Source organism: Notechis scutatus, chromosome 1, assembly GCF_049901735.1.
Source record: "Notechis scutatus isolate UNSWTSFEM ecotype Mainland chromosome 1, rNotScu1.2, whole genome shotgun sequence".
NCBI lineage: Eukaryota > Metazoa > Chordata > Lepidosauria > Squamata > Elapidae > Notechis > Notechis scutatus.
The window spans coordinates 300,282,529-300,295,382 of NC_142009.1; the positions used below are offsets into that span (position 1 = coordinate 300,282,529).

Sequence of the window (12,854 nt, forward strand, 5' to 3'; positions counted from 1 at the left end):
TTGCAGTTTAGCACAGAATATGTTCAGAATCAAAGATGCATGGAGAAGTACATAAATTCAATCAGTACATAAACATGTTCAAATATAACCCAATAATGAATTAAAATATGTGAATTGTTTGTAACCTAAAATGGAAATAAGCACACACAGCTGACATCTTACATTCCTTTCTAGATCTATAGCTCTGTCCTTCACTTTGAGAAGTTCCATTGTTGCTTCCTTCTGACAATTTTCCAATGGTTGATTTAGCTTTTGCATAAAAGTTCCCTCTTCTTGCTTCTGCTTAAGACATGCAAAATCCTTCCTCATCTGTAAATGTAGCCAAAGATTGTAACATGTGCAGTTATTTACTTGAAAAGATCACACAAAATTTAAGATAATCCTCCAACAAATGTAGCATTAGATAGGGAAAAAAACTTAACAAATACAGGCCAAACCCCTACATGGTCAACTATGTTTATCAACTTCCACTGAAATCATTTCTGGAGATTTTGTCTCCAAAAGTGCATACATGTTACCCATCTATACAAGGATGTATGTATGTGCATGTGTATACGTGTGTGTGTGTGTGTGTGTGTGTGTGTGTTACCTGTATATATACACTGACCTGAGCCAGAGCCAAACTAGGCAAAGCCAGAAAAAAACAACTGAAATCATGATTATTGATTAAAGGTGTCTGCAAATAAAACAAGGCACCTGCATCAGTGAAATTCTCTAAAGAAACCATATTTTCATGCATAAACTAGTGATTCACTCACAAAGAGTTAGTAAAAATCTGGGCTTAGTAAGCATAACACTTTAAATAGTTATTGCTGCCAAGCAAGTATGCCAAGACTACTGCAGTACTGAGGATGGATTTATTTAGAGCAGCTTACACTGGGTTAACTGGAGTAGAAACTGGAAAAATGAACTTTGGTATATTGAATTGTAATCTCTATGTATGCTTACTCTGTAGCTAAATCCCAATCAATTTGAAGTTTTTAGTTTGGATGTAAGAATCTGTAACTTGTTAGTTCTTTTTCATTCATGTTAATTAATTCTTTTCCCTCTTTGTGTAGAAAATAATAGATGTCTGAAATGGAGAACTTCTCTATTAATGGATTACCAGAATATTTAGTTATGGATTCTGTTTTCATTCATGAGCAGAACTTTTATTTAAAAAAAACCCCACTGCTAACATTCACTTCCTACAGATGGAAGGCAATAAGAGAGCAGAGCTTAGTATGTTCATCTCCACTGAACTTGAAGTGATGCTAGTAGCATCTCCTGTTTTCAGGCACTTGTTTTCATAATAACCATTCCTTCACTTTGAACAGTGCATCTTCTATTCTCAAACAATATAAAATGATTCCCCCTTCCAAATTACAGGCAATTATTTAGGAGAAACCCCTTTTAGATAATTGTAAAATAAAACCGTATAGAGATTTAAGTCATAACCAAAAACCAGACACCTTCATCAATAGATTAGAAAGCACAGGGTCAAAAGCTCTTTTTATAACTGAGCTGAAGAACTTCTGTATATATCAAGTTTTGCATTATTTCACAAGTGACCTATCATGGGTCACTTGCTATTATTGAGCATTGTTTCTGAGTTTCTGTCTTACCATGTTTAGTTCATTCTGTAACTGTTGGTTTAAGTTAACAAACTCTTGTAGTTTGGCCTCCAGTGCAACAATTTTCTCTTCTTTACTAGCTAGTGTTCTCTTTAGAATACATTCAGTTTGGCTTTCCAAGATTTTATATTTCCTGAGGGGTGTTAAGGACAGCATGTCAGTAATTGAAAATATATGAAAGAACAAAGTCCATGTTTTGCAAGTATTAGCCGAGTGCCTAAGATTTACTTTATATCAGTATTTTATTTTCTCATCTGGGAAAATCAATAAGATCAATGTACAATTTATAGAATAGCAATATCAGAATAGCGGTAAAGTTTGTCCCATGCAAAAGGGGTTACCCTAGAGACAAGCCAGGGTGGGGAAAAGTACTATAATCTCTGATAGTGATGATATCATGTCATCTCAGAAACCCCTGGGTACAATTTCCAGTATACCCATAAGAGTTGCAATAGGATTAGAATTTTTAATTGATACAAGGGGAAAGTATTAAGTATGCATGTGTTTGGCTAATTTGATTGTAATTTGGTTTACACATTTATCAAACTTAAATTCATTTTTGTCCTGGTCCCTCTTGCTTTTACTGTGGGCCCCCTCTACTTGTTGTAATGTGGTATTTGGACCACTATCCACAAATTAACTGCATCCTTTATCTAAGGAAGCTTTCATATTCCTTCAAGCAGTGATTGGAAGAAAGAATGCTTCTACAGAAACTTACTATCTAACCAATTTTTAAAGTGGTAGTTTTGTTGCCAATTATAGGCCAGTTGTTTAAATAAGAAAACCACCTGTTTAAAAGATTTAGATTAGATAGGGGACTTTCTTCCAGCTACCTGTTAACTATAACTTCCAATGGCAAAAAAGCACGTGCGCCTAAAACCTGGAGGAGACTAAAGGAACAGAAGTTAAAATACAGAAATATGCAGACTGGGAAACAAACTATCTTCTCACTTCTCACTGTTGCCATTATCATCCTGAAGAAGCAGCTCCTTATTTAATCCCATCTTCTCTAGTTCCTGGTCCAATTTATCCATCTCACTAGATAACTTCTGGCTTTTCAACTTCTCAAGAACTAAATCCTGCAAATAGGAACAATGATGAAAAAACAAATAATTTCCAAGGCTGCTAGGAAAAAATGTGAACATGTACGCAATTTTACTACGAAGAAACATAAATCAAAATGTTTCAATCAAGGTTTTAGATGTAGCTGTATTCTTATGAAATCTTACTTGTGCAATGGTTTTATTCAGAGCAGTGAGGTCCAATAGATCAAGAAAGTACCAGATATCTATAAAAAACGTAGCTCAACATACAGATGTTTTTGGAACAAGATCTTCCATAATTGGAATTATCATCTCTCAATCCTTATGACTTTTTTCCTAAAATAAAGTAGCTACTCTATGCCAAGCAATGATTAAATGAGGAAGTCTATTGCAATTTCTCATTTCATTCAAATAAAGGGAAGTGTCATCAGTTATGGAACCATCTGAGTAGGTTAAAATTAACTTGACTGTATAATATTTGCCCTATTTGAAATACCCATAGTTCATTAAAAAAACTGATTATGTTCCACCATACAAAGAGGCTCCATGAATTTGCAAAAGGCTTCCACCTACTACAGCATAATAAACTAAACTGAACTGATTTATCTGAAGCATAAGATAAATCTGTGCCTTTGCTGTGTTGTACATCAATCAACAATTGGCTTCCATGATACAATCAATGACTACAATGACTGCCTACAATTCATTATTCCCTATTTCTAAGGAAGTTGTAAAGCTTTTAATCACTACATCCTGGTTTCCTAATTCCTCATGAGAGGATAGGCAGTGAAATTGTGCTTACCTCTCTTAACGTAGCTAGAGTTCTCTTATCAATAGTAACTTGCTTCTGTAGATCTTTATTGCTCTTTTCAAATTCCTTCATCTTATTTGATGAATCTCTGACTCTAGCAAGTTCTCTTTCTAAAATCTTGTATTCCTTTTCAATTGTTGTTAATTTTATAGTATTTTCATCCAAGTTAGCATCTTTTAGCTCTACTTGTTGCCATAGTCTTTTTGTCTCTTTTTCCAGCATTTTTTTGTCTTTATCCAATTGAAACACTTCCTGCTCCAACAGTTTCTTCTCTTTTTCCAACCATTCCACCTGCTTACTTGAGATTTTCAGTTCCTCTGATTTTCTCTGAAGACTTTGATTGTCATCTTCAACACTCTGGAGTTCTTTTTCCAACTGTTGAACTTTTTTATTGCTACTTTCTAGAATTTGCTGCAGTCTTTGATTCTCTGCATTCATACTCTGGTAACTCAGCTCCAACCTTTCTGATTTCTTGAGCAGAACTTTCTGCATGACTATGTTTTTTTGAAGTTCCTCATTTTCCTTTTCTAGATGTTTGTTTTCTGCCTCTATCTGGGCTAATTTTGTACTGGTTAATCTCATAGTCTCTACAATTTGCCTGAGCTCCAGGTTTTTGTCATCTAGCTGTTTATTATTCTTTTCTAAATTTTCCAGCTGGATAGAAACATTGTGCAAAGTATCTAGAGACTTTTTCAGCTTTTTGTTTTCTACTTCCAGATCCTTGTTTTCTTGTTCAAGTACTTCTACTTTCTCAGTGGTAATTTTGATGGCTGTAATTTTTTTGGCAAGCTGGTCATTCTCCCTTTCTAGCCGATGAAGTTCTTTATCCATTTCTTCTACTCTTTCTACTTTTTCTTTAACTTGCTCAAAATCTTTTTGCAACTGCTTTTTTTCAAATTCAAGCTTACTGAGCTTGCTGTTGCTCTCACTAACTGCCTCGTGAAGTATTTTGTTTTCCATTTCAATGTTTTTCACTTTGGCCTCTGTACTGACTTGAGATCTCTGTCTTAGAGAGAAAACCACTTGATTCAGGTGGTCAGTTTCTTTTTCTAGGTCTTGTATCTAGAGTCAGAACAAAAAAAAAAGATGATTCATTATATACCAAAATGTACTCTTGTAGATTTCATATTAGATAAAAGAAAATTGTTGGACTCATACTTTTACTCTATTTTTAAATGATATCTAACACAAAGAGTCATATGACATTTGTCTTTATCCAAGTCAATGCCACAAATGTTAAGAGGAATGGCTGAAGACCAGATGGAGTCGCTAACACCAAGAGTCAGAAGTGTCAGAATACATACTCAATCCAAAATTCAAGAGAAAAAGAATATGATTCAGTTGAACAACCAAGCATTATTTCAAACAGATACATTTAATTAAATCATACTCTGGAAGGTGTGACATCTCTTAACAATCATTCTAAATCATTATGCTGAAGTGACTCAACCAGAAAGACAGTTCCTGGAGAAGTCAACATTTCAACCAATTTAAATATATTATGAGTATGAAAATAAAAGGATAAACTGCTTTCTGTTTTGAGTCTGCTCAGTCCTTGAATTCAGCAAAAACATGTTTCTCCTTCTGTTATATATGCAAGCCAACAATTTTCTAATATCCAACTGCAGGGGTGATCAGGGGGATTCAAATTTTTTAACAACCGGTTCTGTGGGCATGGCTTAGGTGGTGGTCATGGCTTGGTGGTCATGTGACTGGGTGGACATGGCTTGGTGGTCATGTTATTGGCTGGATGTGGCCAACTCAATATCACTCACATCGAGGCACACATCTTCTTGCCTGGTCTCTCAAGACTGTGGGGATGCTGCAACAGTCGTAAGTGTGAAAAATGGTCATGTCACTTTTTTCAGTGCCATTGCAACTTTGAATGGTTACTCCACACAAGCAAAGTACCAGCAAAGGAAGAAAAAAAACTCCAGAGAAGTTCCAGAGACAGGAAGTCAAGTCCTGCCAAGAATGTAATAAGAGTTAACGGAGAGGCAGTTTCTGTAAGCAACACCAGAATGTTTCCTTCCTGCCTTACTTACAGGATTAGGCCAGTAATTTCTTCTAACAACCGGTTCTCCGAACTGCTTAGAATGTTAACAACCGGTTCTAGCGAATAGGTACGAACTGGTAGAATCCCACCCAACAACTGGTTCTGTGGGCGTGGCTATGGGTGTGACCATGTGACTGGTTGGGCATGGCTTCTTTTTTTTGCAACAAAACCCTTCCCCCATTTTTTGGGCCTTCTGGGCCTCAGGGAAACCTCCTGGAGGAGACGTTTTTGCTTCCAGGAAGCTTTCCTGGAGCTCAAGAAGGAAAAAAAACTGAGCATTGGGGGGAGGGGCATGCAGCAACCCCCTGCACTCTGTTTTAGGTCCACCTGCGCCTCAGGGGAACTTCCTGGGGGGTATTTTTGCTCCCAGAAGGCTTCTCTGGGGCCCAGGAAGGTAAAAAATGGGAGGTAGGGGGTGCTATACCCCCACCTTCATTTTTTGCCTTCCTGGGCCTCAGGGAAGCCGCCTGGGCAAAGCAGTAAGTAAGTGAGGGTAATCCCGGCACAGCTGATCATAGGAACAGTTGATGGTTGGGAGGGGAAAAAAAGAAATACATTAAGGAGAGACTGGGGGGGGGAGAATGCAGTCAGCGATGTCGGGCATGCGTGCAATAAGGATTGACTGGGCGGGGAGGGGAGGGGCAGGCGGGGAGGGGCCAGCCAGGGGCACAATTTGCCGGTTCTCCGAACTGCGGAGAATCATAACTGGTTCTATAGAACCTGTCCAAACCGGTAGAATCCCACACCTGCCCAACTGGTTATATTTGAGGAAAAACTTCAGCAAAACTGACATCTCTACCTGTCTTTCTTGATCAGCTTTTAAAGCCTCCATTGTATCCTTAAGATCTTGCTTTTCTTTCAAGAGTTCTTCACTTAAAGCCTCCAAGTCTTGGTTACTTTGCTTCTCCTTTTCTATCTGATTTTGCAGCTTCTCAATCTGGATAGAAAAGGTTTTATGTAACCCAGAAGAAACATTGTTCACATCGAAGGACATTTTGAGAAATTAAGTATTTTAAACTTTATCAATAAGTTTGCCAAAGCAATATAACACAACAGAAATAAAATATGTTGGCTTCCACCTTCTTTAGATGTGGCAGTGAATCAAAGACAACATAGCAGCAACTTAATGGGAGGAGATGGCATTTCTAATCTATATTTGCTGCATGTTTGGATGAGTATCTACAACAACACTGCTCTACAAAAATGATGATTTCTACCTCCTTCCCTTTGCCTAAAGTACCAAAAGTAGGTAGTCCCTAGCTTATGTAACCATGACTACCATGAAGTCAATGACACACAAGGAATGGAACACAAAGAGCCTGCATATGTGTAAAGTAATACTCTATAAGTTCTAATTGCATAAAAGAATATCCAGTCTTGGCTGAGCACCCAATAAGCTTGCTGAAACTATTATAGGCATATAAAAAAAATAACTGGCCATGAGAGTGCTGGGCCAATTGAGCTCGGATTTATGAATGAATTGGCAAAATATCCAAAAATTAACAGTTACTGTCATTAAGAAGCATATGGATGACTTAGAAAAGGATGAAGGCTGCAGGATCAACACCCTTTATATGACAGGAAAGTTTAGATAAGAACATTTAACTTTAAGAAGCCTATAATTGCAACATGCTTTACTGTTCTCGAGAGGATATTTACTGAAGGTTGAAATATCAATCATTGTGGCAGTAAATTCAACTTGCAGGAATGTCTGGTCAGAGGACAAGAAATGAAAGGGGAAGATCTAATTAAATCTGCCTCTTTCCACTCAGAGACTCTCAGGATGAAATATTACAATTTCATTTAATAATGATATTTAAAAAATATAACTCAAAATGACTGAAAAACGAAGATTATTTAATCTATTTTAAGACATCTAAAATCAAGTCTTCTAAATTTACTTTTAAAAGTCCCAGATTACCATACTGAATTATCCTCACTTAGGTGCTTGTTTACAAGTTAAAGATTTTGAGTCAAGTCTAGTCTTTGCAAAACTTTAAGTCAAGTTCTATGTTTGTTTATTTTCTCTTTAATAAAACTTTCTATCATTTTACTAAGAATGGATGTGAAGCTTAGCTGGCCTAAAATTTGATCCATTTTCACTCCTTAACTATAATTAAGCAATGCCTTTTATTTTTAACAGCTGTTCTTCAGATGGTCTCACCCTTTTCAAGCAGCTGCCATTACTACTTATTTTCCTTCCTTCCTTCCTTCCTTCCTTCCTTCCTTCCTTCCTTCCTTCCTTCCTTCCTTCCTTCCTTCCTTTCTTCATCTTGCCCATCCTCTTAATGCCCTTCAGAATTTGGTCAATCATAATCCCAGGGCTCTGAAAATACTATTCTGTTTCAAGCCAGAGGACAAGCAAGGGAACTGAATCATGCTGAACTCACAAGATCTGGGTATCACCTTAAGAAGGGTGAAATGAGATGAGCTCAGAGGCACCGGCAACTGTCATTTACAATTTTTATCTATGTAATAGATTATAAACAACTGCCAAATATACAGCAAAAGCTTCTGTGCATATGTCATGAATCTGCCCTCTCTGTCCAAAAATATATGGTATGACTTTCTACCATCCTTTACTAGGCTGAAAAATACAGTCAACATTATGAAAAAACAACAACAACCAATAATGACAATGAGCACTACTAAAACATGCACCCTTCAACACATAGCAGTACCATTTTCTTTACATCGCAGAGCTAACCAAAACTATGGACACTCCAAGGATAGCCCAACTATAGTCATCCAAAGGTTGCCAATCACAGTAAAGCCACTCTATTCTGTTCTTTTTTAAAAATTGTCCTACACAAACCAGACATAAATTTTCAAATTGGTTATACTCTCAGTGCAGAGCAGATGCAGAATACGAGTGTAGGAAATGTTAAGATCTGTTCCTACCTTTTAAGGATGCTGTCAATCAATCAACAGGAACTAAGAGAACCAAATAAAATCTAAATAGTTTATCTAATACAGTGTTTCTCAACCTTGGCTACTTGAAGTGTGGATGTCACTCCTAGATTTCCCCAGCCAGAGTGTGTATTCCTCACTAGCTGGAAAATTCTGAGAGTTGAAGTCCACACATCTTCAGGCCAAGGTTGAAAAACACTGCTGTAAAAAGTACAAGTGACAGAACGAAGGACCTTTGGCCTTTCTGGTACAACAGTCTTTTCTCACAATTGCCAACCAAGAACACAATTTGTCTTCTAGCAGAATGCTTTTAGAGCCAGTTACACTAGCTTCAAGGCCAACAGCTATAGATTATTCGTCCCTTTTTTGGAAGCCAACCAAACTCATAGCCAACACTATGTCTTGTGGTAGATAACTTCCAAACACACTTGATTGGGTAACTGTAAATATAAATTATGTTATTTACCTTTTGGCCAAGTTGTTGATTCTCATTTTGTAGTTCTATAAATTTGAGGCTATTCTCTTCAGTGACTAGTGATGCATCTCTGAGCTCCTGGATGACATTTTGCAGGCTCTGGTTATCCTTCTCAAGTTTCAAGATACGACTTGATGCACATTCATTCAACTCAAAGACAAAAGATTTCCTTGCTGTTGAAATACAATATCCAGAATGCCCAACTATAAACACATTTGCAAACATGGATCCATTTCCAGCTATTTCTTAATCTGTTGATCAGAACAGACTAATTTGTTTAAATAAAATATTTTTAATTTATATAAAATCATTTTAATTTATTTAAATAACATCCATTTAAAAATAGAGGGGTAAGGTACACCCTAGCCAGTGTTATTTTATTAAAATGTCATTCTATACAACTAATAAAAATAATCACCTTTAAATCCATTAATATAGACTTTAAGGGAAGTCTGACAATAGAGAGTATCTCATTCTACATAATGGATTATTCTGCGTAATGAAGTAAAATGTGTCATTTTTTAAAATGAGAAAGGAAAATATTTCATAAGAATGGAATACAGAATTACTTTTGATCATTTTGCAATGATCAATCTATTCAATATAGAAATTCTTCCTTTTTCCCATTAATTCTGAATTAATTTTACAAAAATCATATACATATGACATGAGGAGTAGCAAACTGATTTGTTGTACTTACTATCTGAGAGATCTGTATTCTTTGACAGTTGTTCCAGTTCCTTGCCGAGGTGGACTGACTCATTCATACTTTGTTTCTGTGCAATTTCTAGCACCATATTTTCTTCCAAGAGCTCTTCAATTCTCTTTTTGTCAGTATCCCTGTCCTAATGGAGGACAAGGCACATTGTTTTATAATCTAGCTTGGATGATGGACATTTGGGTCTAACAAAAGAAAGCTATGCAGCAGAGGCAACATTTACAATTTCTTCAGCCTAAATAGGGGATTGAAGTTTATCTGACCAAGATATCAACATTCATCTCCCACCAGTTTGGTGGAAGTAGATCTAATGCTCAGTCTGAAAACAACTGAAATTATGGCTCAAAAATCATCTTGTCTGACTTTTCCTAATGGAAAATGAATTTTCTATGTAAATATCAGCAGAATTAATGTAACATAAATAAGAATAAAAGGGAAAGATAATGATAAAATTCAAATGTATATTAAAGAATACCAATCCCTATATCAGTGATGAATCCCGAAGTGAGTAGATCAGGTAATTATTCTTATGTTTTAAAACAATGCTTCTCTTAACTTCAGAATAGAAGAAAACTGCCATAAATTGTAAATAAAATTTGCTTTAGCCAGCATCCCACTTCCCATTTTGGTCAGTTAGAGAGCTCACAAAGGAAGTAAGAAGCAAAAGTTAATTTAACTTTTAATCATTTGCCTCCTATATTCCTATCATATTGCTTCAGAACACTGACCCTCCATAGTTTCTTACACACCCATTCTGCCTTCCCAAATCTCCTAAGTTTAATGTATTTTGGAAACTATTTTGTCTGACATGAGCATTCTGAGAATAAGGTTTTGATTATGGGCTGGAACTGGATTGTATGAGCATTTAGAAAGATTTCTCTTGCCACAAAGACTGCAATCTGGTGAGGCCTTAATCCTAAATGTGGCAGTTAAACATTTAATTTCTTCTACGAAATATATATTACCATTAAAATATACAAACTTAACACATGAATATAATTTCATACTTTCGAGTTAGTGTCAATCTGATTTTCAGCATTTTCAAAAAAATACTGCACTGTTTCAAAGAGCGTTAATCTTTTTGGTATTCAGGCCAGTGTTCAGTCGCCTGAAAACTAATTAGCTTGAAAAGAAATCCCACCAAAGTTTAAAATTATCACACCGTACCAGTTCTATGTCATGAAGTTTGGATTTCAATTGCAAATTTTCTTTTTCAATCTCATGTAATTTATCACCACGAGCTCTTGCTATCATCAATTGCTCTTCCAACATTGTCTTTGTTTCAATTAATACAATGTTGTCTTCTCTAAGCTCCTGCAATTGAAAAAACAATCACAAAACTGAGTGATTTAACCAGGGTTTCAAACACCATACAATTTTAATAAGCATCAGTTTAATACCAGCATCAATAGCATACCATGACATATTTTTCTATAGGTAAAGGATGACTTAGAAAAGTAATGTTATGTCTATAGAATTCTTCAGTTATTGAGCTAAAAAAATAGAATTTAGCTAGATTGGCAAAAGTATTATTTGAAAGCTAGAATGTAAAAGTAATTTTCATGTGTATTTTCCTACAAGAATGGAACCATCCCCTACTTTCCTATGAAAATAAATTAAGATAAAATGATGAAATACAATTGTGCCTGATAAAATATTAGAACTGCTTCTAGGTGAGATGGGCAGCACACAAATGAAATAAGTAAAAACAAACAAACAAATCTTAAAAATGTTTTCAGGGTTCTGTTGCCAATTGACAGTTGTAGATGACAGGATGCAATGCTGGACTACTTATGACTTGTTCCTCTATGCAGATGAAAAGTTTTAATCTCTTAATCAATTTGAGAGCAAAGAAACAGTCAGCACTTTACTAAACAGCACGAGGTGATGAATTCTAAAAGAGTGTCAGAGGGGAAAGAGGTAGTATAGATAGACTCTGTTTCTGCAGCTCCTCTTCTTAGATGCCTGAGAAAGCTGCACAATAAGCTGGGATTACACAGCATGCAGTTTGGCCATTTCACAGAAAAGAACATTAAATGAAACCAAAATTCGATTCCTACCCGCAACTCTGAACAAAGCTTTATTAAATGGTACCGCTTAAGAAATTAATTTTTTACTGGTATCCAGCATCATTACTTTTCGATGACAGCTTGGCTGACATAATTGGGTTTTTTCCCCAGAAAAAAATCAGCAGTATTTGCTCAAAACAAGAAGGCATACTTGTTGATCAGTCTAATTTATTAGTAAAGAGCAATAGTTTGAAGAACTCTCCCTGATCACTTGGAGTTGGTTCCTCCCTTGCTGGGCATGGGTAAACTTGAAAACAGAAATGTAAAGCGTTACATTCAGATCTGAACTTCTGGTCTGACACTTCTTTAAAAATGAAAATCTAAAGGCAGATTTTGGAGTTAGTGTATGGAGGTTGATTTCCTAGAAAAGTGACACACCAGAATCTGAATATGACTGTTTCCAGGAGCAACTGGGCACTATACAGCCCAGGGGGAGTAGCCAGACAGGGTGCATGAACATGCTGTCAATTACCAGAATCCTTAACCATCTGGACTTAAGGCAAGTACAGATTCCAAGTCTGTTACCGATGGCCCAGTTTTGCTAAAGAATCATTACACTGCAGCTGGAGTGTTAATTGTATTTATACTCTTCCACCAGTATCTTCTGCTACAGAGAGGAGAAAACTACAGATGGATTTATATTTGTAGACTGGCAGAGGAGGTTGGAATAATATGTTCCCTTTCGGGTTTTCCAAAAACTTTACCCAGAACAGGATACAATTAAGAATATAGGGTGACCAGCTCACAGGTAGTATTAGAAACAGTCTTCTGTCAGAGAAACGATAGTTCATAACCACCTTTTATATGGGAGCGTGGCTATCAACCTGTCCAAAGGCTGCTAGTTCTTATAAGAATTATGTTATTATCATTGTGTGATGCCATCAGGTAGCAAGTGCTCATCTAAACAATTACAGAATATAATACACATCAGATTAAATTAGCAATAAATGCCAAAACTCCCCTTCTTGCTATACCCCCAACTTGCCTCCATCCGTGCTTTGTAGAAATCCACATCATGAAGCTTTTCTTTACACCGGACCAGCTCCATCTCAAGTCTCTCCACTCTGTTTGCTTTCTCCCTTAAGGAATCTAACTCATCTCTGTAGGCCCGAGCAGAGCGGGCATCTGCCATGAGGTTAATATTCTGAATAAAGTAAAA

The 12,854-nt window shown here is 36.3% G+C and overlaps 1 protein-coding gene across 4 annotated transcripts in view; it reads right to left on the minus strand.

Annotated features, from left to right (window-relative positions):
- CCDC88C (coiled-coil and HOOK domain protein 88C) overlaps positions 1-12,854 on the minus strand; it is a 95,135-nt gene that overhangs the window by 21,037 nt on the left and 61,244 nt on the right. For all 4 annotated transcript variants that reach the window (XM_026679190.2, XM_026679189.2, XM_087952067.1 and 1 more), the window contains exons 10-18: positions 12,681-12,839; positions 10,794-10,940; positions 9,609-9,753; positions 8,900-9,081; positions 6,323-6,460; positions 3,459-4,529; positions 2,565-2,692; positions 1,605-1,746; positions 163-309 (exon numbers count right to left, since the gene is read on the minus strand). In XM_026679190.2, the coding sequence (XP_026534975.2) occupies positions 163-309; positions 1,605-1,746; positions 2,565-2,692; positions 3,459-4,529; positions 6,323-6,460; positions 8,900-9,081; positions 9,609-9,753; positions 10,794-10,940; positions 12,681-12,839 (2,259 nt within the window). The remainder of the gene's footprint in view (positions 1-162; positions 310-1,604; positions 1,747-2,564; positions 2,693-3,458; positions 4,530-6,322; positions 6,461-8,899; positions 9,082-9,608; positions 9,754-10,793; positions 10,941-12,680; positions 12,840-12,854) is intronic.